We start from the raw sequence: 26,729 nt of genomic DNA on the forward strand, positions 1-26,729 counted from the left end.
ACAATAAACTTACGTATATTGATTGTTTGCACCCAATCTCCAGTTTCGACGTCGTACACGTCAATATGCGAGGTCGTGAATATTAGTAGGTGAGTGTCGTTCACCGCTGAAGTACAAAATTATTATAAATACCGCGAAAGGTTTTTACTATACTACTACTATAACAGACTATTTTACAATCCCATGGCCAGCATTGAAGAATAATATAACAGGAATTGTTCATTAACCCGATTTAATTTTGGTATGAAAAAAGCAATAGAAATTCTTATTTCACAGACTACACATAGGCTTCTTATACTCTGAATTTTTCATTTTGCTACTAAAAAAAAATCCACCGAAAAAGGGACAAATTTGACCATATTTAGGGCAATAAAATAAAATGCTACATATTTTTTATGTTTTACCTACACAAAAGTAAATCTTAATATTTACTAACTCAAGTGGCCTAATACAAAAATAACAAATATGCAATATCACGAACAATATATCGAATAAAGTTTAATTACTTTATTTTATTATTTTTCTGGCATCACTGCCTATTAATTTCAGGTTTAGTAAACCTTTTTAAAAATATTATCTATACTTGTGCGTATTTACTGTTTGTGATGAAATTGGACGTAATTATCACTCCGTAAATCCACCTTTAATGTCTTCCACATTAAAGGTGGATCGCACTTAATAAATTGGATACATTGACTAACAAATAAAATGTATACATAGATAACATTTTCACTCGTATTAAAATTGAAAAATGTGACCAAATAGGTTTCTAATCTCCGACATGTCAAAAAATGATGGCTGTCAGAATTCTACGGAATTAAAGATTAGAGTATAGTCATTATATTTAATTAAAATGTTGATAAATTGAAAATAATAAATTTAAACAAATTAAGATGAATATTACTAAAGAACAAATTCATCGTATTCCTATATTCGAAAATAGTTAATTAAACGAAAATAGCTAAAGTACGTAATATAGTGCAAATTCCATCTCATGCCACTCGAGTTAACGTCAAACTCTAGGTCAAAATCTAGCTTCAAGAGCTGTCATTTTTTTTTTCTGTATGCAGTTTGACAGCGCAAGACGAGATTGACTTAAAATTCCTTGAAATAATTTTTCCATTCTTGTCCATACACTGTGACATTTATTTCCATATAATGACAAATATTAGGCCCAAAAATTATTGAATCAAATCTATTCTATAAATAAGATATATACCATGATACTGTGGATGTGCTGTATACATTATCTCGGCATCTCTCGCCCTCATTCCCACTCGATCAACGTACAAGGCCAAAGCACTGAACACTAACAACCAGTCGGTTCCAGCTGGTCTAGCGCAAAGTGGCCTTGCGCCAGAGTGAGTCAGGAATACGCTCACTTGGTTTTCTGGGTGTACTAGCGCTGTAAATATTAAAAAAAAAATTATGTGTAAATTACGCTAAATTCATATGCATTTTCATCGTATTTTCTCTTATTATATTCAATAAAACTTCTTCTAATAACAACAAAAAACCTCCAAATAATGTAATGTATATGATAAAGGGAGAGAAATAAGAGAGAAAGCGGGGAAAGATAGTAGCAAAGATGGAAAACAAATTGAAGAATTTGAAGGCCTTCACTCCGTCGGAGGTCGTGTAGTTATATTAAATATAATATTCGAATATAGTATATATTATTTATTTATATAATAACATACATATGATTTAAATCAATAATGTTCACTAAGTTCACTTAGTTGTTTGTTTTCTTGTGAAACTTTGAGTTTTCATACAACAGTTAACATCAAACAGTTCAATACTACTACAGACACAAGGTCCAATTAGCTTAAGCCATATACTCACAAACAGCTGGTCGATCCAAGTCCGTCCTCAATGTATGGGCAACGAGTCCTCCTCTGTATCCCAAAATGAGTCGTCCCCTACAAAGTTGTACGCTCAGTACGGGCGCGGCCGCTCGCAGTTCAGCAACGCGGTATCTTCTTGCGGCCGTGCGAGTTATTTCATATACTAGCACCACCCACGAGTTCTAAAATGTATACAATTAAACTTACTTAATGAATCTTCATAAGAACTTTAAAGGAATTTTTGGTGAGATTATCAATCTCATTCAAAAAAATTGTTCAGTACAAACAAGTACCGAATTATTATTTATATCAAATTATTTAATCTTTCGAACATTACTACTATTATTTGTTGGTAATAAAAATTAGACCCAATTTTTAACAATATTCATAAACCGACAAACTTCTAAACTTTGTTTATATAACGAAGGGCAAACGTGCGGAGGCTCATCATGTTAAGTGACATCGCCGCCCATAGACACTAAGTGTCTGAGAGCTCGCTCGCGGCCGAGTTGCTGACCTTTCTTCATATTACATAGCAGGGACACTTTATATGAAAAAAAAACTCGAAAACCACGCACAAATCAGTCTGTAATTATAAACGTATACTTTGGTATTATTCATTCATTACTGACTTGTCGTTTACAAACTACAGCAAAACCATGCGCAGTGGCATTCAATTCGCCCACAGCGACATCCACCGCGCCCTTAGCCTCTGCGAGTTTCACGCTCTCCGCTTCGGGACATTCTAACGCACGGATCGGAACCAAGCGGACGTGTCTGCCGCGACCGGCTATCACCACTGTAACATTGTAAATAATATTTTTAATTACAGTTAAAAATAAAATAACTATCCCGCAAGTTTTTCAAGTTTCAAGTTTTGCAAGGTTATGGAGTTTGAGGTAAAAAGTTTTAAATTTGATAATATTGTTAGGGTAGTTAGAAATTTTAGTATAAAAGCAATTTAAGATAACGGCTGTTTGTAATTTGTTATAATTGATTAGAAAAGTATTCTATGTTTATTATGAATTAAGTGTTTAAATTCAATTTAAAATCGCAAAATAATAATTAGTTTATTTCGTTTTTTTTTTTAAATTCCGACTTCTCATCCTAAAAATATATTAAAAAATTCAATTTACAGAAAGGAACATTTATTTTTACTCATAAAATTTTGTACAGAATTATAACAATTTCTAATATATAAATGGAAATTGCAATCAGTAAAATACGTGATTGACTTTTGTTTTATTGTGTAATTTTAATAAACCTACAAAACAAGTTAGTCAAAACCGTTTACGGCGACATCGTTTAGCAACATACCGGTTATATTGACTAAAATCAAAGGTCCTGGCTGAATTCTATTTATTAGGTACTTAAGTCATAGGTAGGTAAGACATCAGCTGTTACGACTATCGTTTTTACAACCAAATATGAGTAGTCCCTTCGATGTCGTTATAACAGATTTTGAGTGTAATTCCAGAATAGCTTACCTAATAAATGCTCGGCTGGCACGTAATGCAACTTTGCGACAGGCGCGTGCGATCTTCGCGGCACAATTTCTCCCCGCTCGAGGTCCAATAAAGCGAGACCAAAATCTCCGCCCAAACATAACCGACTCCGTTCGACAATGCACGCACATTGCACGCTACGAACGCCTGCCCAAGATGACGAATCTACTATTATTCCTGCGCTGTATACCTAATGGAAAATAATTATCTGTTATCATAAAATTCCGTGATGAACTTAAATATATTATAGTTGTTAGTACTAGTTTTATTTACGACACGTCGTACTATGTATTATTATTATAAACTTATAATTATTTACACTTAATTATTTTTTTCGACATAGCTTCAATTCGTTTAAAAAGTGTTTTCTTAATATGTAAAAGCTATGTTAACAAAAGACAATACTAGGTTATAACTTATAAGATTTCGTTCGACCTCATATATAAACATTTTCTAACACTCTATACTAAAATATACACCTATTTACAAAAACGAAATCTTTTTAATTGCAGTCTTTATATAAAGTACTCAAGAGTCATTTTCTATCAAATTATTATTACGATATAATCCTAATAAGTTCATTATTATCATGAAATCTTTAGTTAAGGGTAGTTATGAACGACGCAAATGCACGAAAAAATCAATCAAAATTATGTGTTTATTAAATAAATAAAAATATAAGTAACATACAAAAATACTTACGCATTTATCGGGCAAGTTGTTACGTTTGAGTATTCTGTGCAACTCGCTGAGTGCAACCACCCATTTGGTCTTCTCGGATTCAGATTCCGCCAACATCAATGTATGGTAACGCTTCCCGCCTTCCAATTGGGACGTTGATATCTACAATAATGATATAGATATATTACAAATTTGTTTTATAGGAACTATATAGTTTTCTGTTGAAAATAGCTGTAGCGATATCACATCACTTTACGTACAAATTGCCAACGTACGAAGTACCAAGCGAAAAACTCAGGGAGTCAGTTAACTCTAAAGTACAATATTCAGATACAATTTTCCAATTATATAATGGATAAAAATTATTTATATTAGTAATCTTCGATATTATAATTGCAGATTTTGTTTTATATTTAGTTTCATAAAAATTAGCATACATTTTTATTCGCGTTCTGTACGTTACATAACAACGCATACGGTTTTTTATTATTATTGTATAATTTTTAATATCGGTTCTTTTTATTAACGGGTATGGTTGCCAATTTTAAAAAATATTATATCTTGTTTCGCAAAGTCATCGTGTCTGGGAGAAAAGAAAATAGAAAATAACGTATAAAAATTTATGTGTAATCAGTGACGTGAGTGACGTAGTACTTACCCTGAATATACAGGGTATGTCCCGTTTACTTGCATGTATGACATCAGAGTCCTTCACTGACGTCACACTAAATTCCGGATCTCTCATATCCAGGACTTGGCTCACACATACAGATGGCAACGCGTTTCTAAAAACAAATGTAAATATATTTTTTACGAGAAAATCCAAGTAGTTTTAAAGTCAAAATAAACCAAGAATCTATCAAATTAGGATTATTAATGGTGTTTTTATACATAGTATTTAATTTATTGATAATGTATAGTTTATTATTAAAGATAATATTTTCGATTTTTAAATTAAAAAATATAAACATAACGAATTACACTATATATATAAGAACATTATAGACATACAAAAACAATTTACTGATAATTTCTTGATTGAGGTGTGTGTAAAGTGTGTGTGTGCGTTTTAAAGTGATCTTAAAAATCCGTTCGATTCGATTATCTCCTTCGAAAAAACGCGTTGGGAGATAATATGGAATAAGTCGAAGCTCGTGTATTTATTATATAGGCTTAAAATACGTGTAAGTATATTATTTTGTGCATTTTTTGGAAAAATATCAGCAATTCATTCGCGAATTTCAATGTCAACTCACCTATCCTGAGATATATCGTACAGGAACAATTTGAAATCACAAACAACGACGAACTGCCGCATCCACCCCTTTTTTACACCACCCGGCTTCGGTACCTGCAATTAAATTCATAAATATTAAAATATATAAATATTGTACAATACATAACAATAGCAAATTTATAAAGAAAATTACGAAAATTGAAAATTGTCTAATCACGTGACACGGATTAGACTTGCTGCAATGGATGATACTCGATACACTCATACTTTTTAATGAGACAGGAGGCAAACGACCGGGTTCACTTTGCAACTACATTAACCGCCTATAAAGGTTTATCTAAAATTATTTTATAAATCTTTAGATGTCAACGCAATAATTTTTACCAGCACTAATACTTCTGTTTACTTCCTAATACACGCAAGAAGCCATGCTCAATATTTAAGTATGAAAATCTAGGATTGATTTACCGTAAAACTGACAAGTCAAAAAATATCCTAATAATATTGTCTTTTATTAATATAGCGTTTACAGATTAAGAAAAACACTTTTTGAACAGATTGAAGCTATATATTTGTAGTCACCGTGACCACGCACGCTGAAAAGTACGCGAGTAAAATAAGAGTAAAAGTTTTTAATAATAATACATAGCTTCAATCCGTTCAAAAAGTGTTTTTATTATTATTCTAATAAATTTTTGATAATAAAAGCTAATTCTACCTTGACATATCCCTCATAGGCGGTGCCTTGCCCCCTCGCGGGATCAATGCCCAATGGACGACGACATCTCTCGGCGGGGAGGGGACACCTCGGCGCAACTAACGCACAGCAAGCGGTGTGAACAGCTACGCCGCAACGTTCACAAACCACTCCTTGGCGGGTGACGCCGATCTATAACCATACATATATTATAAATATTTTAAATACTTATACACTATAAAAAAGAGACTTTATCCAGTTTACAACAACTTGAAAAATGGGATACAATACCAATAGAATACAGCATCACACTTGTTCATCTCCCGGTGTTATATTTCATGAATCAGGCGTTAATTGCTTAATCTTTACTATGAGAACTCCTGTGTCAAAGTTTTCACTATGCCTCACTCTTTAATAGAGTTATGGCTAGATAAAAATATTTCTTGGTAAAGCTTTCATGAGAATAAATCTACACCTATCAACACGCTAGGTACCAGATAGTCCAGCTGTAGTATTAATAGGCCAAGGTCCTTATCAAGCCAAACAATTCTGTGGCCCTAAGTCAGGTATAAGTCATACTGAGCAAAAATGTACTTATCATTGTTTGTATGACCACATATATTTACATTTTCCATGACCAAAAATAACCCAACTTAGCGACGAACGCGATCTTCTTAAGAATTAGATATTAACTTACCATAAGCGAAGTGCAGTGATTACATTTCGTGGGGCTACTGAACGTCCTTACTAGGAACTGGTGGAGTTTCTGTTTGCCGGTCACAGGTGGCGCCACAGACGGATCCTGTAACGAATACTGCTACACTTTATTACGCCGGATTTTATTTTATTTTTATTAAATTTAATTACTAGTAATCTTACAGCTAACATACACATTATAAAACAAAACACTTAGTCAATACAGAAAGCCAAAATCGATTACATAGATTAACAATATATTTGTAACAGAAAACAAGTAAGTACATTTACAGAAAAAATATATTTATAAAATTAAAATAAAGAAAACTGAAATTTAACATTTGAAACAGCAAATGATATTATATCTTCTACATATACGTTAAGTCTAAACTTTTTTATTACTGGAATATAAATTCTTTCGACGAAAGTAATATTTATCAGTAAATAAATCATTAATAATAAGACTGGATCGCTTCAATATAGCAAATGGGTGTTGTTTAGATGTCAAAATTGGTAATATATTGTAAAAAAAAAATGATTATTACTATGTAGTTTAAGAATATTGTAAATACTCTATATTTGTGTGTTAAACACTTATGTATATATAAAATAAATATCCGTGATATATACTTATAATGAACATACAGATGTGTCTTATTGTGCGAATATTGTTTCATTTCTAAATGTAATTTAATTGGCAAAACCTTAAACATACCTCTCAGAACGTATTGGAGTACATTAAAGTAGCATATGCTTTAAAATGATGTACCAGAACACCAATTTTAGTACAAATTTAAGGTACTTGGTCAAATAAATACACTAAACGTTTGTAATTAATAAAAACTATTTTAGACTAGCAATTATGAGCAGTGCCGGTATGGCAACCAATATGGCTCGTGCTCTCAGATAACTGGATCACTAATATGGATATGAATGGATAAAACATACTTATTACAACGTAATTATTGTATAGAAAAACAGCCAATTCTTAGAGAAGCAGATATCGTACTACGTTACGTACATAGAATTGAACTTTCGAGATAACATTAACAACAAAACTTTGTAAAGAAGTTTATAGGAATGGTTTATTTAACATATGGCCAAAGTATTTTTAAATATAAAAGCGAAAATGTCATTGTATAATTCACTTGTTAGAAGCCACTTGGAAGGCAACTCTGAGACAAGAAAAAACATTCTTTAATGGCGGAGCGTATTCATAATAAATTTACGATACATTTATACGATTTGTATGTGCCCATTTTTGCTAATTATGTATTCAACTTTGTTTGTCTTGGGTATGGTAGGATACAATAAGTTAGAGGTATCTATCACAATATATTTTTGTAAGGTCCTTAGAGGTAGAATATACGGAAATGTTTGAGAAACTGGCACACGCAGCCGGTGCCAAATAATCACTCGGCGAGGTAAACGGTTGCAATTGCTTACAATGACTCTAGTGCGTATAAATTTACTAAGAGAAGCGCCATTTACGCGTGTCTTGCGCACCCTGAATATTATTGCATGTGTAACGGATATATTTATTCTATTGTATTGTAAGTTACTGTAAAAATAGGAAATATGGAAATAAATAAATAAAACATTATTATTTATAAGCGATCATAAAAAGAAAACTGGATATAATTAGTAATATAAACTTACAGTGGACATTTCACTAGGCGAGCTCTTGCAGGATATAGGCGAAACAGCACGTTGCTCCATCTCATCTTGCGATTCAGCTGACCCACTCAGCGCCGTGGACTGTTGCGATCCATACATTATCTATTATGAAATTATTATTAGCGCTTTTGTGGCAAACCTAATACCGTATAAAACCTAAACCTAATAGTATTGGAGCGTTTGTGCTACGTTTTAAGTCGTTAAGTGTTAAGTCGTTTTAAAACCGAACCTCGGGCAGCTGAAGGAAATGTGATCGAATTATTCAGGATAAAATTCAAATAACTCTCGTATTTAAGATACGTCACTCGTACTTAGCGTAAAATTAACGCTAAAATGCTAAATCTAACAAACAGACATGACATCTGAACAATCATCCCTCTACAACTTCGACATAAATTAACAGAACAGAATAAATTTTACGAAATCGACAAAAAAATCAAATGATTTATGACATGCAGTTATTTAATGACAGTAGCAAGCAAAACAAAACAATAGCCTCACCTTTGCGTTACAACAATACTGCACATTTCTGTAACGATAGCCCGGCGAGATCTGCGTAAAGCGAATGTGTAAGGCAACATAAATTAAGCACTATTAGTCACAACAATCTAAGTAATCGCAATGTACAAAAAACTTATAAAAAACGCCTTCTGTGTTTGACACACGCCAACGAGTATTTGGGCCTAAGGCAAGCCGGTTTTCTCACAATGTTTTCCTTTGACGTCATGTTAAATGCGCACATAGATAGAAAGTCCATTGGTGTACACGGATCTTACGATCACAAGGATGAGAGTCGCTGAAGCCACTAGGCCAACACTGCTAAAAACTCATAAACTATATGCAATAAGTATTTCTATTAATGTACTATTAAAAATTGTCTCGTTTAATTCATAGCAACATAAAAAAAGGAACAGATATAAAATAAATAAATGGCGCTACAACCTTTTTAGGTCTGGGGCTCAGATTTATGTATCTGTTTCTTGGTCATTTGTTAATCTAACAGTCTAGCCACCGACTTACGTTTAAGTTACTAGTTATTTAAAAAAAAATAGGTTATCAACAGGCAGTTTTATAAAATTTCGTATACATTTGCGATAACAATATTAACTAGTTGCATAATTGAAATTATGATTTCATTAGTAAAATTATGTGTGCATTAGCTTACCAACAACTGTGAATTCTACTTCTAAATGTAACGAAATCTAATATCAAAAAATAATAAAAACGACTTTACAAAACATAAATAAACGATTCCAACTAGTAGCTTTCCGTATTTTCTTAATACTCAATGATGTTGATGATGTAACCACATATTTGTCACACCACATCGTTTGTCAACCATATTTATGTCGCGACCCAAAATGGCAAAAAGTTAAGTAAAATTGTAATTGTAATTGTAAAATTATTAATATGTACATATTTTTAACGAATATTTCGTACCTATATGTAGTTATCCTGTTTTAAAACAAACTCGACCCGCCCAAGAGATCGCGAACCACGCTTGAGAAACGATGCTCTAACTTGTATCTAGGATTTTTTTTAAAACACTATCTAATACTAACATATGCTCTTAAGTATATTATAAACAGACCTTCTGTTCACTGTTGATAGTGCTAACATTGTCGTAATGCCTCTCAGGTGGCGCATCCTTCAAGAACTGTTCGAGGTAACTCATTTGAGATGGCGGTCGGTCCAAGACTGAAAAATTAAAATTAGTTAAAACCCCTTCATTTATTTATACAAGTATCCCAATGCTACCAAGAAGTCAGAAACTTTGTAACGCCGTCATTATTTTTTTGCTTTAAATAAACATACTTACAACTTAGTAAACATAACTTTAATAATCTAAAATCGACGCATTTTAAACTGAGTCGTCGGGCATCACACTGACAGTAGGAATGTGCACGCAATACAACTCGTTATAGATACCTCCGCACGCGGAATCGATGCGTCATCGTGACCTTCATTAGCACTCTGACTCCTGATTGGTCGTTTGTTATGACACTCATTACTTACGCTTCGTTACACAATACGGGAGAAATTTTTTTCCATCGTACCGCTCGTATAACGCTATCGATATGCACGTCTACAGTTCTTACGCACATTAAGAATTATCCAAGACCTGTAAGTGCCAGAAAGAAAGACAGATAAATATGATTTATGACCCGAAGCCTCAGTTCATAATGCGTATTACTATAGTATTACGTTGTTTTCAAAATTCCTGTGGCAAATACATTATTTATATGAAAAAAATACTCGACCATCCAAGCTCTGACTTAGGTATAGCATCTCAAGATACTTGTTCACGCTTTAGTATAGAATTCGTAAAAATTATATAATTAACACAATAGAGGGTAAAACATAAACCAAATCCCAACCTCAACCATGAATCGAAAAACACATTTATATGTTTTAGGTATAGTCGAGTGGTAAAGTGAAAGAAATAAACACTATCCCATTACTATATGGATCACGTAACCAACCTTCAGCTAAATCAGAATAATATTATTTCTATAATTTGATAAATTCACTTAATTACTCGACTGTACATGACATGTTTTAGTTAACGGCTTGGGGCAATGACATGCATTTTGGACGCTTACAATAGACGCTGTACAAACTACTAACTTACAATCAAACCAGTACTTATCATAAATTTTGAAGTCAAACTTATTATAACCTTAAATCTAACTTCAATTTATTAATACCGATAGAATGACGTCAGGAAAATCTGTATTATGTATGTCGAGACATTAAACACGTCCTATTTGCGAGACATCGACCAAAAATATAAGTACTGATTTGTATTACAGGACGTATACAAAACGAGGGTAGTTGACAATAAAAACAGATTAGTCAATGCCTATGATACAAACAAGTGTTAAAGAGAATAAAACCATGACGCTTTATGCGTTATCTGGTAATATGAACGGACGTGAAAACGAGGGTATGTATTTAAATTCAGAAAGAGGGTATCTGTCACATTCATAAAACCGCAAGCTCAAGCAAAAGCGAAGCATTTTAAAAGAATCGTTTCCATAAAAATGGCCGAAAAATCAACATCACTGTTTTAAAATCGATGCATATTTCGTAAAACTAACAAAAATATACTTAACTAAATAAAAATAACGAACTCTAAACATCTCCATTTCATAAATATTTTGTACCTAAAAAATAATTGTTCATGTGAATTTCAAAATATATTTTCAATAATATAAGCGCACAGTGCGTTTATGAACAAAACCGTAAACAATATAGATTCTTAATTTAAATATTGTAATTAAGGTTATTTTCGTAGAACAACTCGACTTTTAAAACAGTGACGAAACCCTCAAAAAAGAATTTTTCCTTGACACTTGCTCGTACTTACAATGAAACGATAGGACTATGCTATGTTATTGTATAAACAGCACAAAAAGGAAATTCATAAAAAAACTTAAAACAATATCTGTTGTAATCGCCAAATAATTTTAGTTTAATTACGAATGGGTAATGTTTTCCAAGATGTCAAAGCTCTTACAATATTTCTCAACAAACACTATACAAGTATATTTACAATGTATTTGCATTTCAGTAAATCATGATTGAAGAAAGACAAAAAAACCTGTCAACCAATATTATTATTAACAACAGATACTGTGGGGGACAAAACAAATTAAACAATCACATACTAATTTCTACAGCTGTAGGACTAAGAGTTAAACGCACCATTTTCTTCTTTGCCGCTCCAATATGATTTCGTCGATCCCTGCCTGGCTGCTTGCGAAATTACAATTTATATTATGGACGATAATGTCGTACTTTGTGAAGGTAATAAAATAATAAATAACAGGATAATACAACAGCTTTAATATCGTATAAGGTATGTACATTTCGCACATTTCTACAAGTACAAGGGCACACTGTACGAAAAGACCGCGCTCCGATTTGTGACCGCAGAAATTGGTTATATAGATAGCACATTAGGGCCTCATTTATGGTTATAACTTAACTCGTGATTGACTATAGAACTCAAATGCAAGAAAAAAATCCACACAGAACTACAAAACATGGAACCAAGCAAAGAAAAAACAAATTAAAGTGTCATAAATCAGAACGCATCTGTCATACAAAAGCGCGCCAACGTTACACCTTTGACGCTATTAACTATAAGAAATAAATGCGCTGTAATGCTTCAAACAAAAGTAAATGTTAGTTTAGAAATAAAAAAAACGATAAATACAACTTTCACACTCATAATATCCTTTCTATTACAGTTTCTAACAGATTTGTTAAGGCCGGTGTAAAACAAAACACGGCAAGAGAAAGAAAACAAATAAAATCTCAACTTTGGTGGCTTCAAAGGTAAAGCCTTCGCTTTGAATAAACCCTAATGCGTTATTGGAATAATTATGAGTGCGTAGGTTTTCGAATAAAATGCCGTACTTAAAAATAATTTCATGTCATCTACTGACCTATCGGGATAAAATCATGAATTTAATAAACTGACAACGTTTGCATTGATATTAAAAAAAAAATATGTTATTATGCCTTTTGAAAGTTCTTTTTAATTAGTCAACAACAAACAAATGTAAGTAGATGACATGATAGAAAATTAATACATGAAATGAGATTCTAAAAGAAACTAAAAGTAACTAAACTAAACCTGATCTGCATTGTGTCGTAAAAACTACCCCTTTTCAACATACAATTTTTAAATCTTCGGTGGGGATGGGATTATAAAATTCGGTTTAATATAAGTTTCAAACTTCTAAAGACAAAATTGGCTACTTTTAATGTAATTCATAATGACTAAAAACATTTCAATGGAGAATGTACTGGTACAGTTTTATTATTATGACAGATTCGATTGCCATGATCTATCATGATATCATGCCAATATAATATTGTAGTAGTACGTCGAAAAGAGGTTTAAAATATAAAAAAGGTAATAAAAATGACTAGTTCGTGTGGTTCTTTGGTAATAGCATTAATATTGGTTTTAAGACTAGAATATTTTTGACGTGAACTGGCCTTCAGCATATTAACACAATACTATACAATCTTCTTTACAAAGATATATTTGTGTCAACCAATTATACGCCCGTTTAAAGATTACGTAAACATCTTTGGGGTAACTGTTAAATTTATGAGACAGCCGTCTTGGATAATTCGTACACTTATCAAAATCAAATCAACTTAACTAGAAGCATTGAAAATATACATCCAAAACATTATCCATATATCTCGTGATAAACGAATATAGCTACGCCCCACAGGCATGAGGTAACGCCCAAAACCAATGGCAAGTAAGGCCTAAACCACGCTCGAACTGTCATAAGAAGCACAATGCAGATAAAAATAATGCAGTAAAAGTTTTAAAAATGCAACGCAATACATATTGAACCCGTTGATTGCCAACAAATGGCGATAAATGCAACAATTAAAAGGAAAAAAATAAAACACGTATAAACGCGTAATTACATACACAAATGCATTTGGCCCCAATTTTAAATTTCGAATCACAAAATGGCACAGCGTCCGAAATCACAGATCCAATTTCGAATATTCACAAACACACCGTACCATAGAGTCCATAAAATGTCAAAGACAATTTATTTTCGTTTTTTTCGTCGCGGTCGACGTTTGACTTTGTGGATTCCAACATTCCATTTTGAGATTTGGATTTGTTCCCGGAAAAAATCACGTTTCGTTTGTGTATTGGGTGGGATAGTGCGGTAACATGTAACGAAAACAAAAATAAATGGTGCACTAAATAAATATTATACACAGTGCTGAAAAATAAATACATATACTGACGTATATTTAAAATATGTACCATACTTAAAAAAAAAACAATATTCTATTAATATTAACTTGACAAAAAAAACTATAACGGGCATTATTTATACTGAAATTAAATATATATATATATATATATATATATATATATATATATATGTTATTATCTATGTGTAAAGATCTTTTAATACGTAATTTATCTATCAAATCTTATCTATTATCTAGCTGCAGGGCCACCTGAAATTAATAAACTCTACCCATAGAGAAGTTATGATACTTGTTCTTACCCAAAATCCGCAATTGTCTTTAAACAAACCTAATGAACTATTTTTATCCACCAAGAGTCACATACATACAAAAGTGCGTGTGTAACGTATACATACGTAAATATAACGTATATCGTGTATATACTCACAGGAGTTATGTGGGTGCGCCGGCGCATCCAGCTTGGCCTGCATGTCGCGGATGTGCTGCTCTTTACGTTTCATGTCGTGCGCGACTGAATCTAAACGCTGACGAGTCTCCATTAATTCCCTGGAAAACGTGTATGTATTATAAGTCTTTGTTGTAATAACAGATATTTATTACATCATACGTGAATAACCTGTAACATGAACATTATATTAATTAAATTTTATTCTCAATATATTATTTTTGTCTTCTAATCGCATTAAGCCGAGTTAGCGATTTCAATATGATATTTAACACCCCAAGACTTTCATGATAAATAATATAAAAGTAGTTTAACAAAATTAAATCGACTTTTATACTTATTTGCGATGATTATAAATTTAGAAAACACTTTTTATACGATTGAAGCTATGTATTATTATTATAAACGTATAATTTTACCGACGTTTACAGCGTGCGTGGTAGCGGTGACCGTGTACGATGTAAAGCACGCGAAACGTCGGAAGTAAAGTTAAATTTAAAATTATGTAAATAATAATAATACATAGCTTCAATCCGTTTAAAAAGTGTTTTCTTAATGTGTAAAAGCTATGTTAACAAAAGACAATACTAAGATTATAAATGTTTAAAAATTCATATATATATATATATATCGTATAATATATTCGAATATAGGATACACATATCACAAAAAATAATTAAATTTCAATGTATATGATTTAGAACAAGGATTATCTCGATATAACTTTCGAGTATCTGATAAATTAGTGGACAAACAAATCAATAATGTTATCGTACATACTTGGAAGCCTAGAGTTATAGCTCTTACCACCCTTTGAAGTCAACGTCGTTTGAAAATAATAAACGTTTTTCCAGATTAACAAAGATGTCTATAAAGAATTATAATACTCATTAATTAAAAAAATATACCTCTGACTAGCAAGCAATTCAGCTCGCGTGCGACTCAATTCCTCCCCAACCGCCTGTTTGGCCTGTATCTCTGAGTGTAGCGACGACTGCAACGTGAGTATCTCCATCTTATCAACTTTCTGCGACCGCCTATTTCTCCAACCGGAACCAGCACCGGGGCCGGAAGTCACCCCGCCAGGTGACACGGGTCCGGATGTTCGTGTCGATGATGCTGGGACACAACATAATTATTCTATTTACTATATTTTCTTCTTAGTTTAACTCATTGAACATCTTCCATTCTGAAGTTAATAAATACAAAATTACCATGCTTCAAATAGTCCAGCTCCTCAGTCATTTTCGTTGCCAAGGCCTGCAAGTACCCACGAGCCTCCTTCTCATCAGCCACCCATCTTATTATGTCTGCAATCTGTGGATTAAAACATGCATTACCAAGCAGTTATACATTTTATAGGAGATAATGTACATACACGAGTCCCAAAGTCGAGTCTTCCCATTCCTGACTTTTTCATTGACATTTTTAATTTAGTTAAAATAATTTTCTATTAAAACCTCATTAGTCTAATCTGATACAATTGTTTGGTAGTGACTCAAACTTAGGACCACCGATTTATAAGGATTGTTTACATATGTGTATGTAAACAACTTGACATAAAAATATAATATTTACACTTACTTTAAAATTAAAAAAAATTGGGATTAATTTTTAAAAAAATTATGTTTCATTCGAGCAAAATACCTGTGTCTCCCAATGTTGCATTGTATCTCTCTTCGACCTAAACTCTTCCAACTCCATCTCTAACTGTCTCCTCTCCGCTTGCCAACGACGCCCGTTCTCCGCCATCTGTAAAATTTGTTATATAGGTACATTTTACATCTACGTATAGCGAAGTTTCAGAAGAATTGTAGATTATAGATTAATTTATGCAAAATAAAATAAATGAGTAAGAATATTCATAAAAAGGATAACAAATAAGTAGTCTTCAAAACTGCACTAAATCTTAAGATTAACTTAATAATATTTAATAATGAATATAGCTAGGAAGATTTCTTTGAGATTTTTACCACATATTCTTGAAGTGAAAGTTTTTTATCGGCGTTATCTTGTCCCTACCACGGTGGATTCGAAGCGATTCAAAGCCATTTATAACAAAAATATATAATAACGACAATAATTATATTACAATTAAAGAAATTCTGTAATAATCTTAGTAGTAATAAGGTAAAATAAAATAATTGTATTATTTGTATTCATGTCTATGATAATAAAAGCCTTTGGTTAAACTTTATCTAATTTAACTTTATTTAACCAATTTCTGTAAAGTTGCATAGAGTAGATCATTTTTCGAAGAATAAAAAGTTTCACTTCTTACGTGTACACTAGTACCCGCACACATTTGTATTTTTAATAATAAATGTTATAATAACTGGTTTCAGCCAATGGAAAAGTGTATTAAGCTACGTAGTGAATACTTTGTAAAGCAATAAAAAGTAGTATAAGGTTCTAGTTGTGTTTTTTTCGTCAAACAACATGCCTCGTATTTTTAACTTAGTAATACTCTAAAATTGAATATAATTTCACAAGAAAACAATTTATAATCCAGAACGTCAAATAGACGGCAATCACTGGTCGTTCCTTTCTAGCGACACGGAAAGCAGTAAACGGCATCCTTTAATAATCCAATAAATGTTTTGTAGGTTTCTCGATCATTACTTTCTATTTATATTTATATATAGAGCCTCGTAAATTCCCCTTTTTTTCGTTATTTTTGAACTACCTGACTCAAATTATCTACAAGAATCACGATCACGCAAACTCATTTCGTAAATCTTGCTTTGTTTGCGACTACGAAAAAACTATTCATTTAGTATTTTTGTGACGACACAAAATTGTATATGAATGAATATTAATCACACTAAAAGAGAGAATAGCAGTTTCTGGTGTAGGTCGAGCACACGCATCTGCATCCAAGGGTAGGGGTTGTACAAACGCAAAGCATGCGGAATGCATTTCCATGCATTGCCTTGGAATTAAAAATGGCCACTGTTTACAATATAAACATACCTCTCTGTTCAGCATGGCCCGTAGAGCATCAGTCTCGTGCAGCTGTTCCCTCAGCGTGTTCACTTCTGCGGAATACCGCGCTTGCTGTTGTGCCAAAGATTCCGCGTACTGGGCCTAATATGGTATATAATATAAATTATTTAATTTCGTGTTTACTGTACTATCAATAGTACATACAATTATAATATATAATTTTGGAAAGACAAGTTAGGGTGCGAAAAAAAATTACCTCTAAAGTTTCTATATCGGCCTGCAACTTAGCGACATCGGCGGCGGCAGAGGGCTGCGTGGACGAGGGCGAAGCACCCGCTTCTACGCGTTGCAGACGCAGGGACTCTTCGCGTAATTTGCGCTCCTTTATCAATATAAACACACTTAAGAATCGGAATAAAACACGTTACAAAAACATATAAAAAGGATTATTATTCAATGTTCATAGATTTTAAAGCATCTACAAAACTACTTTATATAAATAGTAATACATATATAATTTAAGAATTTAAAAAAAAATTAAAATAATCCAAAACAAGTTTTAATTATAACTCGAGACTCAGATTTCGTGATCTTCTTCAATAATCCAGAATGTAGAAGTCATGCCGAATCCTTCACGATGTTTTCCTTCACTGAGCGTGCATCAAAGAGATTGGTACACAGCCGTGATTGAAGCACAAGACCTCATAGTCGAGATGCAAAAGGCCAGCACTACTGTCCAGTAGTTAATAAATCTATAAAATAAACAATACTGATTATTCCTAACCTTAGTGCCTTCAGCGACAGCCGTTTCAAGTCTCGCTTCCAGTTCCCTTCTTCCTTTATCAGCTCGTCGGATATCTTGTCTCAACGCGTCAATCTTTTGCATCGCTACATCCAACTCTTCCTCTTTATCGCGAACCTGATTTAAAAATATGTGTTAGTAAAATAATGAATACCTAAAAATTACTTTTACCAATTTTCTAAAAAATAAGATAATATACAGCAACCGAGCTGAAAGCTCACCTGTTAAGTTGGCCATAGACACTTGGCAAGCCTCGCAAGTGCGTTACCGGCTTTAGTTTGCTTTAAGTTATAAACGTATGCTCACCTGCCGCGATAGTTTTTGCTTCTGCTGCCGAAGTTCCGACAACTTTTCTGTGACCTCATTATATTCAGTCATCGCTAATTTACGTTGTGAAAGGGCGTCTCTGAGCTCTTTATCCTGTATTAAAATATTAGATTTATCAATCTTGAAAAGAAAATAAACACGGTCACCAATAAGAAATAAAGAACATGTAATATTGAATATATACAGTGTAAAAATAAAAAAAAATATATTTTTTAACCACAAACTTAAAATAATTTTATTCATATAGGTAAGCAAGTACATTTATGAACGTCAAAAAGAAAGATAACACCTTTTTACCGGATTGAAGCTATGTATAATTATAAATTTATAATAATACATAGCTTCAATCCGGTAAAAATGTGTTTTATTTCAGTGTGTAAAAGCTTTGTTAACAAAAGACAATACTACCTCAAAAAGAAGTTAAATTGATTGTAAATTTACATTTAATACCAGTTCGCAAGTCAAGGGCGTAGAGCGGGCAAGAAGAACTAGCAAGAAACTCTCCGCCACTATTTTTAATCGGTAAGTTTTGAATCATACAAATTGTTTGAACTGGGGCTATCAAATCCAAGGATCAGTTCAATATTTGTCAAAGCTTTATTGATTAATTTACATATCTTAGATAATAGGAAATATGGAACGAAGTTTGTAATAAAATATCAAAATGTAATTAAATTTTCCCATTTAAGCACTTATGTCTTGGAAACTCACCTGTAGCCGTAATTTCTCAATGGAGTCCATTTTATCCTTTATCAGCTCTTCTTTCTCGGTATTTAATCCTTCTAATTTTGTTTCGAGCTCACGCAACTTCGTTACTAGATCTTGAGGCGCCGATGACAAGTCCTGTTAAATAAACATTTCATTTCTCAGCTTCAAAATCATATCATAAATTTACAATCAAATTATAATATGTACTTCGTGTCACCTAAATATATTTGTGACAAAACTTAATACAATTCTTATATAACAGACCGAAAAGATTACACCTCATACAATAGCTATGAAACACAAATTTCTGATCTATAAACACATGACAACATAATTAATCACTTGCTATTTCTAAAACGTTAAAAGACGTCAAATAATTTCCACATAGGAACAGCTTTTATTGGAAAATTCAATTGTCGTTTTTAGTATTTTTATTAACTTACCTTAATAAATATAAATTATGCGTCACGTTGTAAACTACTAAACCGATTTCAATCAAATTTGCACACCGTGTGCTGTTTGATTTAACTTAAAACATAGGTTAGCTTACATAAATATATAATTCTACCGTATGTGTGTATGTCACTGAACTCCTTTTAAAGGGCTGGACCGATTTGAATGTTTTTTTTTGTATGCGTTTGGAGCCCTGGATGGCTTAGATTCACAAATCAGCCCGGCAGATGGCGCTGCAGTCAGTATTTTCATACTTTGTTTAATATACTAATATACTACTCTGTCGAGTCCGCTAGTTATTTATATTTTCCACCGTTTGAACCTTTCCAGACTTCCACTAATATTTCAAGATCATAATTAAATCACCGAATCGATTCAGCCATTCTCAGTTTAAATCCGGTTGCAGACCGAAAACTAAGCTATGCCAAGCAAGCTAAGCTAAGCTAGAAATAAATAGCGTACACACGAACAGCTAAGCCCAAGCTCACTAAACGATCGTGCGTACAACAAAGAACACTGGACAGCACTGGCGAAGGGTGTTGCGGGGTAGCGGGAGGGCCTTAGCTCGTGTAGCTGCGCATCGGCATACACAACTAACTTAGCTTCGCATATTTTAGTTAGCTCACATAGCTTAGTTCGCATAGTTTGCGGTCGGCACACAAGTATGGAAAACTGCGTCAGCTATGCGAGCTAAGCTAAACTAACTTAGCTTAGTTATTGGTCTGCAACCCGTATTAGCGAGGCAAACGAACACGAATTAATTTTTATATATGGAGATCTATCCACAACAACGCAGGGAATAACAAAAGAAGATCAATCTTTCTTCGTTACTTGTTTCCTTCTTAAATATTATGTTAAATATTTTAATAGAACGAATAAAATTTGCGTCTTAATGTTTGTATTAGATTAAATTGATTAAAATTAGAAATACAATTTTTTTTGCATATCTAGTAACGTTTTGTAAGAAAGAAAGTCAAAGTAATTACAGAAATGTATTAAAAGAATTAAGAACTATACTTACAGGTGAAGCGTTAACATTATTTTCACATATCGTTAAAGATTCCAATTCGCTATTCTTTTTCTGTAACGCCGCTAACTCTTCTTTTAAAAGCGTCAATTGATCTGTAATAGTAAAGTTGTATATGGTGAAAATAAGTATTTTATAAATACAGGTGTCCCATAAATCGACATACGTGACTAAAACTAGAAAATTAATTAGAAAAAATATATCACGTCATTTAAAAATTAAGGTATAAATTTTTACTCGATCGTGTTGAAAAATCTACAGATTATTGTAACAAAAACTATGCCATGTTAACAAGCAACATAAAGTGTTCAATACGTCCAAATTGTTATAATAATTTTAAAAAATGTTCACTTTCCACTTGTAACGTTCCTATATTTTGACATTCCATATCAATAGTATATTTTTTCAAATGGGTGGCCTCCAAATAACCAAAAAACAAAAGTAATTTAGCACCTATTTATAAACATATTATAATAAGGATAAGTAAACAAGATATAACATACTTGAACTGAGGCACATAATCTTAAAATAAAAGCAATGCGTGTACTAGTGTAAACACGTAAGAAGTAAAACTTCTTTATGACCTTATTTTTCGAGACATACTATATGCAACGTTGCAGAAATTGGTTATATAAAGTTAAATTAGATAAAGTTTAACCAAAGGCTTTTATTATCATAGACATGAATACAAATAATACAATCATTTAATGTTACCTTATTGCTACTAAGATTGTTACAGAACTTCATTAATATAATTAATTTATTACTATCATTGTTATCGCTATTAAATATTTTTGTTATTAATGGCTTCTAATCTCTTCGAATCAACGAAAGAAGTTTCACTTCCATAATGACCTAGCGAGAACTTATGATGAAATTGAATTGTACTTATAATATAGATAATTTGCACGCACATTTTAGCGTATACGTACCCGTAGCACCGTCTACTTGACTACTGGCCCGTAGTTCAGCTATCGTTTGAGCCAGTAGAGCATTTTCGCGTTCTAGCGCTTTTAAAGCGGCGCGATCTCCCGCGTTTGATGGAGCCTAGAAAGAGATATAAGAGAGTTGTACTCAGCTGTGGAGTTATTGCTACACCACCGGTTATGGTTAAGGCATTAGTCTTACGGATATGGAGCACATTAACCTGGGTGCTATTCCCGTTGAAGTATTTTTTTAGGGTTGATAATTTTTTTAAATAAATTACCAAGTTGCCTTTCTTCGTGGCAAATACAGTTGCAAGGGGTGGCCCGTAATGGAGTACAGTCTCGCCTTGCTGAGCATACCGAGCTTGGAAGCTAATTTAGCCTTTCCCTCGAAATGACCGCGAAACTGAACGTTGTTCGATATGTCAACGCCCCTATTCGGAATTAATTGGAAGGTCTTACATTGATAATTTTTTTTGCGTAAATCAATGTTGGTCAGAGAGTTAAATTAAAAGATCGAATTATAAAATTAATTAATTGAGTATTTTTTTTGAAATAAGAAATAATACCTCATTTACCTGACTAGGAGCGTTCTTAGCAGGGCTGAGCGGCGTAGGCGCACCGAGATCAGACAATCTCGATCCAGCCGTAAAAGTAAATCCAATAAATGGCAGGTGGAGGCCAGAAAACGCCGATGATGCTGATGGCGGAGGAACAGCTTCCGATAATCTGAGATAAAATATTACTTTTATAGAATATTTTGCTATAAAGAAGCTTTATTAAGAAATATTTCATAGAAAGACGTACAGTACGTAGAAGAACTATTTAGGGTACTTAGGTGAAATAATATAATTCAAATAATAACAACTGACATTTCAAAAATAGACACAATAATATTTTTAGTGGAATTTTGTTCACGTATATTGCTTGGATAATTTATAGAAACGCCTATATTGACTGTACATTTTTCAAAAAAAAACTTCCTTATTCAAAAACATAACATGTTTCTATAAATCCATCCATATCAAAATAAACAATCGAGACGGAAATTCTATAAGGCTTTTATCTACTATTGATACAAACATAAGTTTTTTAAATTAAAAAAACCGAGAAAAAAGATCATATTTAAAGTACGATCTAAAGACCATCCATAGACAAGAGAACCGTGAAAGTTTGGTAAAATATACACTACCGTATGTCCGTGTCATCTACGTCAAAATTGGACGTGTCAGTGGGACTGGCCACGTCGGGAACGAATGGTGCGCTTGCCTCTCGAACCGTTTCCCATTCCACACCACTGAACCATGGGTGATTCTACATAATACATTAAAATTACTTATTATCTCTCGCGAGTATTAAATAATAAAGATTTTTTTTATATTTTATAGGACTTTAAACGTCATCGTCAGCCGTGTTGGCCAAATGGCTTCTGCATGTGACTCTCATACCTGAGGTCGTAGGTTCGATCCCCAACTGTGCACCAATGGACTTTCTATGTGCGCATTTAACATTCACTCGAACAAAGAAGTAAAACATCGTGAGGAAACGGCAACCTTGCCTTAGACCCAAAAAGTCGACGGCGCGTGTCAATACAGATAGCTGATATCTACTTGCCAATTAGATTGTCAAATTATCATGAAACAGTTATAGACATCTGAGGCCCAGACCTAAAAAGGTTGTAGCACCACTGATTTTTTTTTAAATTTCATTATTGTTGCTTATTAATTATAATGTAATATTGTAATGCAAATATTATTACTTGAAAATAAATGAGTTTAACGACTTATATTTAATGATTCACAGTAAATCGCAGTAATTCAACATTACAACGATATTTAATTAAAATACCTTGATAAAATAACATTAAATAATACCTTAAAATCCTGAATCCCATTTCTTCCTAATCTCGTATCAGACGCACATATCAACCGGCGAATTAAATCTTGCGCTTCCTCAGAGACCTGAAAATTTGTCCATATATAATTTAAATAATAAATAAATAAATATAATTTCCAAGTCGAAATAAACAGTACGGGGCCGTACTAGTATTATGCAAGCAGATTTACTGCAATTTATCCCCAATATAATTTGGAAAATGTGTAAAATAAGAAAATCAAAGACACTTGATGAGAAATATAGACCTTATCGTACATATAAATAAAATTTACTTTTAAAAAGAGTTATAATAAATAATAACTTTGTTCATGACAGAAACATGGTTGTGACAAAATTGAGTATGGCGACACTGTGTTGTGGGTAATTAGATTACAAATATTGAAAACAATTTTATAAAGGAAAAGTCGTCTTAGTAATACATCTAACCATAGACAAGACATATAAGACCTTAAGTATGCGTGAATGTATGAGTATACGCACAAATACTCTTATTTTTCCGGTGTTATAGAGTTATCGTAATATAATACGGGTACATCATAGACAACAAAGTGGAGGGGGAACGTACTTTTGACGTTAAATCGAGTAACGTTATGCTTACAGATAATTTTTATCTTTTAATTTAGACGTACCATATCGTTAGATATTTTTTTTAAAAAGCGCTTTTCTCTGTAGAACTTGATGTATTAAAATTATTCTTTATTTAGCAGTATTGGGCTAAAGACAGCGTGCGTCTCTTATCCCTATAAATGTTTAATGGATTAAAAATAATTTATGAGAATTTGAAGTGATATGGAAAAAATTGAGCAGTGTTGGCCTAGTGGCTACAGCGTTGCGGCTCTTATCTCTGAGGTCGTAGTTTCGTTCCTCGTCTGTGCACCAATAGACTTTCTGTCTAAGTGCGCATGTAACACACGCTCGTAAGGCTAACATCGTAAGGATCGCATGTCTCAACTCCAAAAATGTACATGTATCAGACAGAAGGCTGATTACTATGAAATATAAATAATACAGAAGCAATCTGAGGCCATACAGGGCTGTACTATTTTTTTTTACCTGTGCCGCATGTTCGTCCTGGGGTGGACAGTGGAAACATCTCGCGTGGTTCATTATCTTTCCGTATGTTTCCACTAACGACTCGGCGTAGAACGGCGTCTCACCGAATAACATCTCGTACATACAAACACCTAAAAAATATTTTTAAACTTAAATAAAAATAAATATCGACATGCACAGCAAATACAAATATATAAACAAAGTTTTTGCATAATTTACAAGTAAAAAATCCTTTTTGATGATCAAATGCGGAAACCAAGTATAATTGCTGGAAAAAAAGTAAAATTACTAGATTTGTACCATTACCGACTACTTATAACAAAAACATTGGGATTGCGCATGCGCATGCGTCCTTGTCCCTAATATAAAAATAACTCACCAAGAGACCACCAGTCGCACTCAGGACCGTACCGTCCCTGGCCGTCTTCCATTGCCTAAAAGAATTGGAAATTATTACATGTCACGTGATAACTTCCAAACAGTGTTAGTATCATAGTTAGGAACACTGTCTTAACATTATTCTTTACTTTGCTATGGACCATTTTGCTATGCTATTCCATAGATCAGTTCCCGGCATAAAAACTTTAAATAAAAAGCATTCTCTCTCACCCTCAATATTTCGGGTGATATGTAGTCTGGAGTTCCCACAGCCACGTTGCTTTGTACCTATAGATAAAATATACTTTTACTGGATCTAAACACGTTGAATTTCAACAATTTTATAAAAAAAATATTTCTAACATTTAACTAGATTTTAAATTAAAATTAATAATATGAATAATAGAAATTGTTTTATTGATTTTGTTTAGATTCTTCACTATTAATTTACCTTTCCATCATCTCCCAAACGGAGGCAGGATCCAAAATCAGCAAGTCTTATATGTCCACTGGCATCTAATAGAACATTATCTGGCTTTATATCTCTGAAAAAAAATAAACATACAAATCAAAATCTCTCTAATATAAGTAAGATGAAAATAAAAATAAAATATTTTTTTATTATTTCTGAAACTAAACATTTCCATTTTTTTAATATATTATACTACTCTTTGAAATTATTTTTAAATAATTTTTGCTCCTAGTACGAGTCGTATACGTTAAATTAATATAAAAAATTAATTCCACACACCTATGCACATATCTCAGCTCGTGAACACTTTGTATGGCCAGCACCATTTCAGTGATGTAGAAACGGGCCATGTCTTCCGGGAGTCGGTCTTCGAATTTTGAGAGTAGCGTCAGCAGATCACCGCCGCAGTAGTAATCCATAACGAGATACTGACAAAATATGACGACATTCTTTTAAAAAGCCTTCAATGTAAAGCAATATATTATTTATTCGAAGTCAGAACTGCAATTGCGAACTTTTTTCAATTCCGATTATATAGTTCTTGTAATAGATGTTTTTTAAATTATACGATTCCAAAAGTCAAAGTCAAAAATCATTTATTCATACAGGTAACAGAATGTACACTTATGAACGTTAATAAAAAATTAATACACATTAAATGCTTCTAATTTTACATTTACTGCCAGTTCTCAAATCAAGGGCGTAGAACGGAACTGGCAATAAACTCTCCGCCACTCTTTTTAATCGCCAAGTTTTTTTTGTATTACACAACGTTTGTAAGGAGCTGCAACAATCACACCATGTTCCACATGACATCAGCAGGAGGCATGATGAAATAGGAGCACGCACTTACATTCTCGTGGGAACAACACGCAAATACATAGTTGAAATAACTAACATCACCGCATACACGAATTCAAGTACGACCATTCACCACAAGTAGTACCCGTTCACGAGTATGACGCATGGCCAGCCATTTACTTTCACTAATAAAATAAACAATTTCTGTTCTAAACCGAACTGTACGTCTTTACAATGTTGCATCATCTACAACTAAAACTCAGAGATGTCAAATTTTTGCTCTTTGCTCTACTGTAAATACGTCAATTATTTTGTAATTGAATAAGACACGTACTTCGCAAGAAATGGTCATATATAGGTATAAAATAGCATTTGTGTTGCTCCTG

General features: G+C 32.8%; 1 protein-coding gene across 8 annotated transcripts in view; it reads right to left on the reverse strand.

Annotated features, from left to right (window-relative positions):
- The window catches only part of LOC123717145 (serine/threonine-protein kinase Genghis Khan), a 44,182-nt gene that overhangs the window by 9,434 nt on the left and 8,019 nt on the right, over positions 1–26,729 (reverse strand). For 3 of the 8 annotated variants that reach the window (XM_045673003.1, XM_045673029.1, XM_045672995.1), the window contains exons 7-39: positions 25,822–25,970; positions 25,522–25,615; positions 25,302–25,358; positions 25,072–25,126; positions 24,693–24,823; positions 23,618–23,704; positions 22,936–23,057; positions 22,313–22,472; positions 21,750–21,864; positions 20,812–20,912; positions 19,341–19,472; positions 18,609–18,722; positions 18,285–18,419; positions 17,757–17,882; positions 17,528–17,641; positions 16,202–16,306; positions 15,769–15,871; positions 15,463–15,673; positions 14,537–14,655; positions 12,049–12,096; positions 9,932–10,038; positions 8,842–8,892; positions 8,323–8,442; positions 6,665–6,781; positions 5,989–6,159; positions 5,290–5,384; positions 4,692–4,818; positions 4,055–4,195; positions 3,335–3,542; positions 2,480–2,646; positions 1,846–2,029; positions 1,220–1,405; positions 14–106 (exon numbers count right to left, since the gene is read on the reverse strand). In XM_045673003.1, the coding sequence (XP_045528959.1) occupies positions 14–106; positions 1,220–1,405; positions 1,846–2,029; positions 2,480–2,646; positions 3,335–3,542; positions 4,055–4,195; positions 4,692–4,818; positions 5,290–5,384; positions 5,989–6,159; positions 6,665–6,781; positions 8,323–8,442; positions 8,842–8,892; positions 9,932–10,038; positions 12,049–12,096; positions 14,537–14,655; positions 15,463–15,673; positions 15,769–15,871; positions 16,202–16,306; positions 17,528–17,641; positions 17,757–17,882; positions 18,285–18,419; positions 18,609–18,722; positions 19,341–19,472; positions 20,812–20,912; positions 21,750–21,864; positions 22,313–22,472; positions 22,936–23,057; positions 23,618–23,704; positions 24,693–24,823; positions 25,072–25,126; positions 25,302–25,358; positions 25,522–25,615; positions 25,822–25,970 (4,045 nt within the window). The remainder of the gene's footprint in view (positions 1–13; positions 107–1,219; positions 1,406–1,845; positions 2,030–2,479; positions 2,647–3,334; positions 3,543–4,054; positions 4,196–4,691; positions 4,819–5,289; positions 5,385–5,988; positions 6,160–6,664; positions 6,782–8,322; positions 8,443–8,841; positions 8,893–9,931; positions 10,039–12,048; positions 12,097–14,536; positions 14,656–15,462; positions 15,674–15,768; positions 15,872–16,201; positions 16,307–17,527; positions 17,642–17,756; positions 17,883–18,284; positions 18,420–18,608; positions 18,723–19,340; positions 19,473–20,811; positions 20,913–21,749; positions 21,865–22,312; positions 22,473–22,935; positions 23,058–23,617; positions 23,705–24,692; positions 24,824–25,071; positions 25,127–25,301; positions 25,359–25,521; positions 25,616–25,821; positions 25,971–26,729) is intronic. The other 5 variants (XM_045673012.1, XM_045673020.1, XM_045673038.1 and 2 more) reach the window with 5 other exon arrangements.

The sequence above is a fragment of the Pieris brassicae genome, chromosome 2 (assembly GCF_905147105.1).
Source record: "Pieris brassicae chromosome 2, ilPieBrab1.1, whole genome shotgun sequence".
Classification (NCBI taxonomy): Eukaryota; Metazoa; Arthropoda; class Insecta; order Lepidoptera; family Pieridae; genus Pieris; species Pieris brassicae.